The 13,646-nt window shown below is 39.6% G+C and overlaps 1 protein-coding gene across 2 annotated transcripts in view; it reads left to right on the top strand.

Annotated features, from left to right (window-relative positions):
• The first annotated feature begins 1,062 nt into the window (after positions 1 to 1,062).
• Positions 1,063 to 13,646, top strand: part of Top2b (DNA topoisomerase II beta) — a 63,369-nt gene continuing 50,785 nt past the window's right edge. The window contains exon 1 of one of the 2 annotated variants that reach the window (XM_042680072.1): positions 1,063 to 1,178. In XM_042680072.1, coding sequence (XP_042536006.1) covers positions 1,113 to 1,178 — 66 coding nt within the window. In that variant the 5' untranslated portion in view covers positions 1,063 to 1,112. The remainder of the gene's footprint in view (positions 1,179 to 13,646) is intronic. The other variant, XM_042680071.1, reaches the window with a different exon arrangement.

Below are 13,646 nucleotides of genomic sequence, written 5' to 3'. Positions count from 1 at the left end.
CTACCCCACCCCCACTTTTTGCGCCTCCTCCCCCCCCTCTCCCCGCACTGCCCCCCCGCCCCTTCCCCGCAAAGAAACGCCGGGGCTGCCAGTGCGGGTCTTTTCGAGTAACCAGCACGGCGGGAAGGTTCCAATCGACTGGAGGCCAAATCGACCTTTTCCCCTGCGCCGCCCTCAAATGACCCCTGACAGCAGCCCCCGCCGTCCCTTCAGTTGCAAACCCCACAGACACACACACAAACAAAAAAACCCCAAGTCTTCCTTTCGGTTGCTACCCGCAATGACGTTTTCCCCTCGGGTCCCGCCCCCTCCGGGGGCTTGGAATTTTGGGATTGGTTAACGGGTGGCGGTGACAAGGCCCCGATTGGACAGCGGGGAACTGACTGACAGCGGGGGCGGTCGCCGCGCCCTCCCTCCTCCGGGGTGTGCGAGTGTGTGTGTGTATGTGTGTATGTGTGCGCGTGTGTGTGAGTGTGTGTGTGTGTGTGCGTGTGTGCTGTTATGCCGGACAAGAGGGAGGCGACCGTGGCGCCGGCGGCGGCGGCTCTGTTTATTGTCCCTCTCAGGGTGTGCGCGTGAAGAAGCCGGGTGGCCATTAAAGCAGCTTTTCTGAGGCAGCGGCAGTGACCGCGGCGACGGCTCGGGCGACCCGGGCGGCCGGCCTCGGCCGAGCGTGAGGCGGACCGAGCGCCTCCGCGTCCCCGCCACGTCCGGGCGTCCCGGCTCCGCGGCCGCGCTCGCGCGCCTGGGGCTCGGGCTCGGGCTGCGGCCCGGCTCGCGGCGGCTTCGGCGGGCGGGCGGGCTCGGAGGCGGCGCGGCAGCCCGGCAGCCGCCGGCTTTCCCTTCTCCTCCCGCAGCCGCGGCGTTAGGCCCGGGCGACGCGGCCGCCGCGCCTCGAGTTTAAGGGCGGCGGGCGGCGGGGCCTCTTGAGCGGCTTGGCTACACGACCGCACCGGGGCTCGCGGCGATGGGGCGCGGGGGCCGGCGCGGCTAGGAGCGCGGGGAGCCGAGCGGTCGGAGCGCGAAGCGGAGCGGCGGGCCCGGCGGGACCCTTCCTGGGGAGGCAGGAGCGGCGGCAGCGGCCTCGGCCCCAGCGAGCCTGACGCACCGCCATGGCCAAGTCGGGCAGCGGCGGCGCGGGAGCCGGCGCGGGCGGCAACGGGGCGCTGACCTGGGTGGTGAGTGCGGGTCTCGGGGAGGGGGGGTGGTTCGGGCGCCCGGGGAGGGGGGTGCCGGGCGGGGGGGGGGGGTTCCGCGGCTGCTTTGTTCGCGGGTCGCGGCGGGGGAGGAATTCCGCGGGGCGGGGGGAAGGCGCAGGGAGGGAATTCCCGTCCGCCGACGGGCGCCCCGTCGGGGCTGGTGCGGGCAGAACACCGCCCCCTCCCGCGCCTTTCTTTCTTCTTCTCGCCTCTCCGGAGGCTCGGGCTGTCGGAGGATAAAATGTGCACTGGGAAACTTCGGGGGTGGGGTGGTGGGGGTGTGTGCAAACCGTGATCGGCGCTGGCGGCCTGGCGGGGCCTCCCCCCCGGCCCGGGCCCGGAGGCCGGGGGCACCGAGGGACTCCCCCAGTGTCCTCCCGAGATCGAGTTCACATTCCCTTAGGTCGTCGGTCCATCTGTCAGGGTAGGATTATGGAAAGAAGGGCTTATTGACGTCAGCAGCGCAGGTGAAAGGGGGTGGGGGCTGCCGGCGTCCGGGAGAGGGGACCGGGGTGCTTAGCCCCGGGGTGGGGTCAGGGAGTGTGGAAGGGATTGGGTTCCTGCTGGGAAGTACCAGTAGCCACTGGGAGAACTGTGGCGGCCGGATTCCCACGACCGATCGATCATTCACCCGCTCTTCACTGCTTCAGCGTGGAGTTCAGAACAAGGTTATTTCCTGCACAAACCCCCAGCTCAGCCAACCGACGAGAGGTCCAGAAGGAAAAGAAAAGCGTTGCTCTATTCCGGGACTCGGGACGCGCTAGCGCCTCCCCGCCCCGCCCCGCTTGCGCCTTTTAAACATCCCTCCAGAACTTTTACTTTGGCACTTTTTGTTCCTTAGTTCTTCGGTTTTCTCTTTGTGTGATGTTAAGAGGAGACTCAAGTCGCAGTTTTGTGCAGGCTTGGCAAGTATTACTTACAAAAAGTGTGCATCTCTACTGTAAACAGCAGGAGAACATCTTGACCACTTTTTTTTCCTTCCTTTTTTTATTTTGTGTGTCAGGGTACTTCTTTTCAAAGTAAATGGCCGGGCTCTTATTTTTTAGTCTCTCCGAATTTTGTTTATTGCTACAATAATGTAGTCTAAAAGTGTCATTGGAGAGGTAATGTTAGATTATAAACTAGTGGACATGCTTCCATGAAAGGAATGATTTTTTTTTTAAGTCAATGGCCCTTATCTTTGTTGCTAAAGTTAAACATATTAAAAATGGAGCCGGGTAGCCACGGTGAGTTTTTACGTTCTGATGGTTATTTCCTCCAAGACATTATTCTACAGTGCTGAATGTTTTTGTTCTAAAGAATGGTTGGCTTTAGCAAAAAATACTGAAAGCAATATTTTAATTTACTATTACATTGTAGATAATGATCAGTTTTCTTTTAAAAAAAATTTTTTTGGGGGGGGGGTCCGGTCGTGGGGCCTGAACTCTGGGCCTGGGCGCTGTCCCTCAGCTCTTCAGCTCAAAGCTAGCTCTCTATCAATTGAGCCACAGCGCCACTTCCGGCTTTTTTCTTTTCGCTTATGTGGTGCTGAGGAATCGAACCCAGGGCCTCATGCATGCAAGGCAAGTGCTCTACCACTGAGACACCTGCCCAGCCCGATCACTTTTACTTTCAAGTTCAATGTAGCATCAGAAATGCAGGACAACTTGGAGGGTTGCATTCACCACTAGGAAAAATCCATGTGAAAAATTGACTTACTGATTAAATTTATTATAAAACACATTATGGGAAATAAAGTAAAATAAGGAAGTAAAAGACACTTGGTCTCATCTAGAAGGAATACCTTGTTGAATTAGAAGTTTATTAAAATGATGAACATTCTGTAAGTTATATTTCAAATTTGGTGCTTATTTGAAGTTATAATTAGTTGGTTATGAGCTTTGATGTCAAATTGGGATAGATTCAGATTCTAAAACAATTGCAAAGTCCTTTATATTTCTACCTGTTTTTGTCATCTGCCAAATAATGTTGCATTGAGAATTAAATGAGATAACATGTAACTCAGTGCAGGGCTAGTACTCGTTATTATTTAGTTATAGGTGAAGTTTGCATTTCATTTTTCTTAAAATGTCTTACTTGGGTGAAAATTAATTTACCTTTGCAAGAGTTTCAGGTCTTTGTTGCAGTGTCATGTATTTTGGAAGAGAGGCAACTTTACATGATTGAAAATAGTCTTATGTTGCTATCTATTTGTAGATAGTAGAAAAATAAAAATGGAACTAATTCATGGCACCCTCCTTCTTTCTTGGTGAAAGATTGTATGCTATGTTGCTGGTATTAACTTCTGTACAGAAGATTACCTTTCAGTGTCAGAAACCACAAAGTGGTTTAATATTGGCATTAGTTTCTCCTTTTAATAATTTACTTTATTTGCAGTATGTTTACCAGAATTATTTGAAAAAAAGAGAAATATTGTAAACACTAAGATGATTTGAAGTTGATTATTGTCATCTTAAAGCTTCCTTCTTCAAGCAGTTTCTTGAATTCTTATTTTTAAAAAATCAGTTAAGACATAGTAGTCATTTTATTCTGTGTTTCGTCATTTTAAAGTGATTGTAGCAAAGAAACGTGAAAATATCAAAATAGAATTATATGACTTTATCATTTTCCTGGCAGATTAAAGTTAGCTATCTCAAAAAGTGGTAGCTAGAATAGTAGAATGAGTATCATCAAGCTTATCAAGCTTCAATAATTAATCCATTCCAGGACACCCATCTACATCATTTTGAGTGAAGTACATCCTAGAATTATATCACTTTATCTGTAAATATTTTAATATTTGACTTTTAAATCTCCCCTTTAATAAACACTATATTATAGTTTCTTTAAAACAAGCACCATTGAAGTATGTAACATTGAAGTATGTGACATTTCCACATGTAAAAATGTGTCCTGATCAACCTTACTTCCTATCCCACTCACCAGTCTTAAAAAAAACAAATTTTCATTATTGTCATACAGGCAAATAAATTATGCTGACCATGTTCATTTGCTCTCTTCATTAGTAGTTTTCCCTCCTCCAGCTCCTGCATCTGAGTCTTTTTGAATTTCATTGTCATTCTTTTTAATTACACTAAGGGGTTTCACTATGGTATTTCAGATATGTATGTATGTATTATGATTTGTTAAAATAACCTTTTCTATTGTTTCTCTTCCTCCACTTTCCAAACCCCTGTTGATCAACAACTTTCACTAAGGTGCCTTATGCTGTTTCATACATAGTTACACTGTATTTCAAAACTATTCACTCTTCATCTTTTCCCTTTCCCCTCATCCTCCTAGTCCCGTAGTTATAACCATGTTCTATGAGCCTGTGTGTGTGCACATGTATGCATATATATGTATGTGTATGGGTGTGCGTATTGCATATAACATATAATGCACATATATACACATACCATATACAATACAATGGCATACACATTTACACACATATATTTACATATATATATACACGTAGGTACATGTTCATGAAAATATCTTTGAGGTCTAGCTTTCACATATTAGTGAAAACATAGTAACATTCTTGTTTAAAACTATGAATATTTTACATTTTTTTACTGTTTATATTTCCAATTGAAAAACATGACTGTTTAAATATTAGTTAAAAATTTGTTTTAAGAATCTTTTAAAGAAATTTGTTATTGCAAGCTTATATTCCTCAGCCAGATTTTCACAAATTGTGCTCCCCATTGAGTTTGGTTTCCTGGAGTGCCCATAGGTTCATCTCTTCAGTAGTTTGTTTTTCTCACTTTTTTCTCTCATCTTTACCTTTCATCAGGAATGTTTCTTTTTCTTTAGTAATTGAAATTTTAACTGCTCTTCAAGGCTTTTTATAAGCGTTATTACTCCTATAAAATGTATGTCTTTTTATGTAACTCTCATGTATGACAATTCTGGAAGTGGTGCTTTGACTCAAGTGGTAGAGTGCTCGCCTTGAGCTAAAGAGTTCAGGGACCATGCCGAGGCCCAGGCCCAGGCCCAGGCCCAGAGTTCAAGCCCCGTGACTGACCAAAAAAAAAAAAATTCCATGTATGGCAATTTTGCCTTTACAAAACAATTATAAACTTCTGAAATCATATACCATGTATTTTCTTGGCTTATATCTTTTATAATATTTAGCAAAGATCTGGATCCATAATCCAAACTCATTTAGTGTTAACAAATTCAGTAGTTGACAGTGACTTTCTGAAATCTATCATTAGTGTGAAGGTACTTAGTAGCAATGTTCTTTAGATGCCTTCTTGAGCAAAAGTAATAGTAATATTTAGAAATATTTTCTATAAGTTGTAAACTTTTCTGTATAGAAATAAATTTGTTCACCTGTAATTTCAGGTCCTTGTTAGATACTAAGGTGGTGAAACTGTTGCATTTTACTAAGTATACTTTAATACTTTAATAGTGAAAACATAGTAGCATTCTTGTTTAAAACTATGAATATTTTTACATTTTTTTACTGTGAATATTTCCAATTGAAAAACATGACTATTTAAATATTAGTTAAAAGTTTGTTTTAAGAATCTTTTAAAGAAGTTTGATATTGCAAGCTTATATTCCTCAGCCAGATTTTCACAAATTGTGCTCCCCATTGAGTTTGGTTTCCTGGAGTGCCCATAGGTTCATCTCTTCAGTAGTTTGTTTTTGTCACTTTTTTTCTCTCATCTTTACCTTTCATCAGGAATGTTTCTTTTTCTTTAATCCAAATAGGACCTTCATTTTGAAAGGGTAAATAATTGTTCCCATTTGCAGAGAAAGAAGCAAGGACTTTTTTTTTTTTTTTTTTTAGAAGTAAGGACTTAGAGATAAGTAACAAACTGTTAGGTGTGTGACTAGGGGAAAGTGAGATTTAAACTAGTCTTGTGTTCTTGACCACCAGTTACAGTCTTACTTTAAAAAAAAATTAAAAAACAAAACAACTTATTTTGTACTCTGATGTGACAGACAAGAGATTTCTGGGATATGTTTAGCATTTCTACTAACCTTTTACTTTGTCACAAAAACTAAGAAGTGTTATTTCTTTTGCAGATAATGCATGTGCAGTACAGCCTAATGCTAACAGTATGGACTGTGAAATGCAGTCACCTGGTTTCATCATTCTTCTTCCAGTAGTACTACTTTGTTAGGTTTGGGAATGCTGACTCCTAATTCCTAACTCCTCCAGACCCCTGTTATGTAATCTAGACAAAGGGAATCAGAATCACATCTGCTTCCTGGAGCTCTTACATAAGGATTAGTTGTCACTATCTATATAATTCTTATTGTGCCTGGCACATAATAGCTTGTATTATATGGTAAATTCAGGGGTAACTGTTTTCATATCTTTTTGAGGAAACTTTTTCACAGTAGAAATTTAGGCATTCCTGGATATAAAATGTTCCCTAGCTTCTACCCCTTTCCTTGTTCTTTGGTTTGGGAGGGCATTTCTGGAGGAGCATAAATAAATAGGGGGCATATTGTTATTTTTCATTTGTTAATGGTGAGTGGAAAATATAGCCCGTCCACGTTTTTGCATTGGTGAATTATGGTTAAAAAGAATGTCAAGGGATGACAACCTTGAGAGAGAAAAGAAAAGGTAGAGGATATTACAAAAGGTAAAATCTGATGGGATTGTCATCAAAGTAAGTGCTCCCCAAGAAGTGGTTTGTGGCCCTCGTTGTTCCTGTTGGCTCAGTAATGGCTCCTTTTTTTTTTTAACTGACTATGAATGAGTGGCTTAGTCCTTTTTAAGTACCAGCTGAGACCGTCTCCTTTCTCCTCTTTGAAGCAAAGTGTTCTCCTACAGATAAATAGAAATAGGGAGAAATGAGAGCGATTGTGCCAAATTGTTTTATTTCATGTAACTGTGCAGGCAAGCATCTCCTTCTCCTCCTCTTCTTTCTCTCCTTCTCCTTCTCCTTCTCCTTCTCTCTCTCTCTCTCTCTATTATATAATACATTATATAATATAAAATATACTTTATAAATTATATATATATATATATTTCTTTCTTCTGGTGCTTGAAAAAGTATTATTTAGGCTGGGTGCCAGTGACTCATACCTGATATCCTAGCTACTAAGGAGGCTGAGATCAGAGGATCAAGGGTCAAAGTCAACCCGAACAGAAAAGTCTCTTATCTCCAATTAACCACAAAAAGCCAGAAATGGAGGTGTCAGTCAAATCGTAGAGTGCTATCCTTGGGCATAAAAACCCAGGGACAGGCCTAGAGTTCAAGCTCTAGAACAGACAAAAAGGAGAAAAAGACAGTCAGGAATACTTTGTCTATTTTTAAATTTCAAGTTAGCAATATTGCAAAATTTTACAAAACAGGAATATAATATATAATATACATTTAAGTGGTAGGTATATATATATATGTGTGTGTATGTATGTATGTATGTGTTTGCATATATATTACATTTAACAATATACATAATATATTACATAATATAATATATTGTATGTATTATAGTTGCTGTTTTTTAAAATAGTACTAGTATTTGAACTGGCCTAGTGGTTGCTGGGATGGTTCTCTACTACTTGAGCCATGTTTTCAACATTACTTTTTGCCAAGTATTTTAGAATGGAATCTAGGGAACTTTTCTGCCTGGGCTATCTTTGAACTTCTATCCTGTACCTCTCAGCCTCCTGAATAAGAGATTACAGGTGTGAGCCACTATACCAGCTGATTTTGGTAACTTCACTATAATTTTAAAAATTCCCAATAATAGTTTGTTTTACTTGATAGTTAGCTTTTGAATTTTACTTTATTAGGCAGGGCACAGAGGCTCATGTCTGTGATCCTAGATACTTGAGGGGCAATCAGAGGAACACATTTCCTCTGTAGCCTGGGTAAAAATTGTTAGACCTGCATCTCAACCAGTGGCAGAAGGAGGTGGTAAGTGGAGAAGCAAAAAATGAGGCATAAAGTGAGACCCATAGTTAAAAATAACCACTGTAGCCGGGGCAAGGGTGACTTATGCTTATAATCCTAGCTACTCCAGACGCTGAGATCTGAGGATTGAGGTTTGAAGCCAGCCTGGGCAGAAAGTCCTTGAGACTTTTATCTCCAATAAACTACTCATAAAGCCAGAAGTGGGACTGTAGCTCAAGTGGTAGAGTACTAGTCTTGAGCAAAGACGCTCAGTTCAATATTCAGGCCCAGAGTTCAAAGCTCCAGGATGGGTCAAAATAAATAAATCACTGCAAAAACGGGGCTGGAGGTTCAAGTGGTAGAGTACCTGCCTAGCAAGCAGAAGCCTTGAGTTCTATCCTCAGTACAAAAAACAAAAACAAAACAAGTTATTTAGGTCATCATAAATATGTAAAGATAACAAAAAACAATTTAAAACAACTTTTAGGTATATATAAGATATTTATCCCAATATGATTATTCAGTTTATGTTTTTATTGTTTTTAATTTTATATAGGAATGAAAATGTTGCCTTGATTTCTTAGATTCCAATGTAATTCGATGCTGGAGTTATTTATTGCTATGCTTAGGTTGGTGATTTGTCAACTTATTTGTCAGTGAAGTAAATTACAGATAAATAATAAATTTTAATTAAGTATGCTCTTAGTAGTTGATTGCTTTTAAAGACAAACTGTTAAGTGTGTGTGTGTGTGTGTGTGTACTGATTGAGCCCAGGGCCTCAGCATGCTAGACAAGCAGTCTATCATTTGAGCCAATTAAAAATGGTTAATTTTTATTGAAATGTAATACTAAATATAGTTACTGTTGAACATCATAACATAATTGTGAACATAAAAGAATAAAAAGTTTAAACTAAAACACCCCTTATTTTTAGAGTCTAACATGAACATATTCTCTTACTTTAATGTATCACCACTTTATCACCTGGTAATTGAGAGTGCCTTTTGATAAACTTGTAGATAAAAGTTTGTTAGTATGTTTGTTCAAGCTAACTTCCTGTTTTGTTTCTGAATATTGTTTAGCAACTGATAAAACCAAGGAGCTATTCAGGGCAGCCTTTCTTATTGCTGTTGTTGTAAAGACATTGAAATAGCGATAACAGCTAGGGAAAAGGTACAAAATATATTTTCCATTTAACTTCTCTCTTCTAAGTCCAAGGGTGTTTGTATTTATGGGGCAGTAAATCTCAGTAACTAGGGGAAGTTGACACCTCCCTTCCCCCTACCTCCACCCCTTAACCCTGGATTTCAATTTGTAGAGGTCTGGACATGCTCAGGGCAACTTTCGGCTAATATGCAGAAGCTGAAAGAGACCATCATTCCATATTTCTGTTAGACATTTCCAAGGGAGAATCTCCTGAGTTGGCTGTGAAAGAACCTGTGAACAGTGTGAAAAACTGTCTTTTGTGGAGAATATGATTATAAAAGACAAGCCTGACTGAATTATTATTTGCTACTCTGCCAAGGCTATTGGTCTTATTTATTTTGGTTTTACATACCTTTTTGCCTGGATTGCTAGTTAGAAAGTTGAAGCTGCAGAATTAATAGGTAGCTATTGTTTTTAGAAAAAAAACCTTCAGTTTTATTCTAATTAGTTTATTCTAATTAGTTTCAACAGAGATTCACTAATAACCTTTTAACATATTCTTTTATGTATTCATTATGGAACATTATAAAACAAAAATATCCATATTCCTTCTTTCTATAGATAATTTTAAATTGTTATTTCATTGGGAAAATGTTCTTCCTACGCATGCATCTGTTGTACATATTATTTTCTCTGATAAAAATCAGATAAATTAAGCCGGTACCAGTGGCTTATGCCTATAATCCTCCTTACTCTGGAGGCTGAGATCAAGGATTGCAGTTCGAAGCCAGCCCAGGGAGAAAAGTCCCCATGAGACTCTTTTATCCAATAAACTACTCAAAAAAGCTAGAAGGCACCATGGCTCAAGTGGTAGAGTGCTATCCTTGAACACAAAGAGGCTCAAGGACAGCAACACTCAGGCCTTGAATTCAAGTCTCAGGACCAGCAAAAAAGAAAAAAGAAAAAAATCAGATACATTATATTTTACATTGAAGTGTATTATATATTTTATAATATATAATTTATTCAACATATTTGTATAAAAGATATATTATATATTTTATAATATAATTTATTCAACATTTACATAAGAAGAGGTGCATTAGTTATATTTCATAATATATAATTTATTCAATATATTTATATAAAAAGAGGCATGGGGCTGGGAAGGTGGCTCAGTGGTAGAGCGCTTGCCTTGCATGCTTGAGGCCCTGGGTTCGATTCCTCAGCACCACATAAGCAAAAAGAAAAAAGCACCACATAAGCAAAAAGAAAAAAGCCGGAAGTGGCGTTGTGGCTCAAGTGGTAGAGCGCTAGCCTTGAGCTGAAGAGCTCAGGGACAGAGCCCAAGCCCAGAGATCAGGCACCACGACCGGATTCCCCCCCCCCCCCCCCAAAAAAAGAGGCAATATAGTTTTATTAACCTACCAAACAATTAAAAAGTTATTTTTACTAATGTAAATTTATATAAAAATCTATGGATAGGGCTGGGAAGGTGGCTCAGTGGTAGAGCGCTTGCCTTGCATGCTTGAGGCCCTGGGTTCGATTCCTCAGCACCACATAAGCAAAAAGAAAAAAGCCGGAAGTGGCGCTGTGGTTCAAGTGGTAGAGCGCTAGCCTTGAGCTGAAGAGCTGAGGGACAGCACCCAGGCCCAGAGTTCAGGTTCCACTACCGGACCAAAAAAAAAAAAAATATATATATATGGATAGAAGATTCTTATTTTTAAATATAATTAAAATATTTAACTATAAGCTATTTACATTTAAACATTTATATTAAGTTTTTAGAAATTATTTTAATATACTGAGAGTTGATTTGAAATGGTAAATGACCTTAAAACAGTTGTTTATAATGTGGCTTGATAAATATGTGTCTATTAGTGCTTTTTATTACTGTAAATAAAAAGATACCTCTTTATTTTTCTTCTAACACTTGTTTTGTGTTATGTGCTACACTTATTTAATACTATTTATGTATTCCTCTTAGAGAAAACTGAGAAGCAATAGACAAAGCAAGTTACATTTCACTTACAATTTTTAAGTTGCTTTTAAGAATATGTGTGTGTGTGTGTGTGTGTGTGTGTGTGAGCGAGCTTGTGTGCCAGTATTGGCACTTAAACTCAGGACCAGGGCATTTTCCCTTAGCTTTTTACCCAATGCTGGTGCTCTGCCACTTCAGCCATAGCTCAATTTCCAACATTTTGCTGGTTGGTTGGAGATAAGAGTCTCATAGATTTTCCTGCCCAGGCTAGTTTGGAACCAAGGTCCTCAGTAACCTAGATTACAGAGATGAGCCTCTAGTACCTGGTTCATTTGAACTGTATTTTAATTGTAAAGCTTTGTAGTATTAAAATATGTAATAATTGTACAGTATATCTTTAGTACTATTTTATTTTTCAAAATGAATGAGTCTTTCCATTCTTTTCATCTAGCCCTTGCTAACCACATTTCTGATTTCTCTTCCTATGATTTTGACTATTTTAGATACTTTATATGAGTGGAATCATATGGATTTTATTGTTTGTGGCTGGCTCATTTTTCTATAATATTCTTAAAGTAAGGGGAAAACAAAGGAGGAAGCAACAATGCTTGATAAGAAATGTACTCATTACCTTGCTCATGTGATTGCAACTCCTCTGTACAGTATTTTCACAATAAAAAACTTATTTAAAAAATCATGTTGGTGTAGCCTATGACAGGACTTTTTTTTTTTTTTTTTTGGTTGGTCGTGGGGCTTGAACTGGGCCTGGGAGCTGTCCCTGAGCTCTTCAGCTCAAGTCTACCACTTGAGCCACAGTGCCACTTCCAGTTTTCTGGTGGTTAATGGGAGATAAAAGCCTCCGGCTGGCTTTGAAGCTCGATCATCAGATCTCAGCCTCCTGAGTAGATTGGATTACAGGCATGAACCACCGGAGCCCAGGACTTCATCTTTAAGGATGCATTGTGTTCAATTTTCCTGTATACCACATTTACTTTATCCATTTTTTCATTTTGGAAGTCTGTGTTGTTTTACCTTTTGGCTATTGTGAATAATGCCATTTTGAACGTAGGTGTGCAAATATCTTTTTTGAGGTCTCATTTGAGTTATTTGATATATATGTGTATATATATGTATGTATGTATGTATGTATGTATATATGTATATACCACAAAGGATTGCTGGATCATGTGATCTTATTGCTAATTTCTGGAAGAACTTTTATACTGTGTTCTGTAATAGCTACAGCATTTTATATTCTTACCAACAGTGTACAAGGGTTCTGATTTCTCCACACTCTTACCTACCTTGTTATTTTATGAGGTGGTATCTTGTGGTTTTGTTCTTTTTTCTTATTATTTAATGATGTTGAGGCTCTTTTTCATTTGTTTGTTGGCTGTTTGTATATGTTATTTTGAATATTGCCTATTCAGGTCCTTTGTCTATTTTTTTAAATGTGATTATTCTACTTTTGAAGTATCAAAGTTTCTCATTTATCTTGGATATTACACTTATCTTGGATGTTACTCCCTTGCATGATTAGCAGATGGGTTCTCTTGTTCTGTAGGAAGAAAGGCCTGCCGCTTCCTGCTCTTCTGTTCCTAAGAGCTGTTAAGTTGTGTTTACGAGTACTTTCTTTGGATTTTTGCATCAATATTTATTAGTCGTATTTTAATTATTGTATTTTTTGTATCTTTAGTATCAGAAATATTGGCCTTATATAATTATTCTGGAAGTGTTTCTCTGCTTGTTCTGGGTTTTTTTTTCTTTGTATTTTTTAAAAAAGTATAAACAGGACTAGTGTTAATTCTTTTAATACTATATGGAGTTTCCCAGTGATTCTAATTTGATCCTGGGCTTTTCCTTAATGGAAGATTTTGATCAATGCTTAGTTACATCTTCTTACTTGTAGGTGTATTTAGATTTTTTTCTTTGTTTTTAAGAGTTGGTAGCTTTATTTTTTCTAGGAATTTATTAATTTCTTTCAACTTTTTTTTTTGGCATTACTGGGTTTGAACCCAGGGATTTGTGTACTCTACCACTTTGAGACGTGCTTCCTTTTTTGCTTTAACTATTTTTTTCAGATAGCGTCTTTTTTTTTTTTTTTTTTTGCCTGGGCTGGTTGTGGACCACATTTCTCCTACCTATGTCTCATGAATAGCAGGGATTTACGGTTGTGAACCACCATACTCAACCTGTGTTAAGATGTTACTGTTACTTACTGCTTCTAACTGCAGTCCTTCAAATCTGTACCTACTAAATAGATGAGATTGCAGGTGTGAGTCATTGTAACCAAGATATTATTCAGTTCTTTTATGTTATCCAACCTGTTGGCATATAAATGTTAGTTTAATTCTTTTATAAAATTGTTTAGCTGGTACTGGGGCTTGAACTCAGCCTTGCATTCTCATTTAGCTTATGGCTGGCACTCCATCATTTGAGCCACAACTCTAGTCTAGCTATTTTGCTGAT

Source organism: Dipodomys spectabilis, unplaced genomic scaffold (assembly GCF_019054845.1).
Source record: "Dipodomys spectabilis isolate Male_0828 unplaced genomic scaffold, ASM1905484v1 ptg000054l, whole genome shotgun sequence".
Lineage (NCBI taxonomy): Eukaryota > Metazoa > Chordata > Mammalia > Rodentia > Heteromyidae > Dipodomys > Dipodomys spectabilis.
The sequence above is the reverse complement of the archived record's forward strand: the minus strand, read 5'-3'. Positions and strand labels throughout refer to the sequence as shown.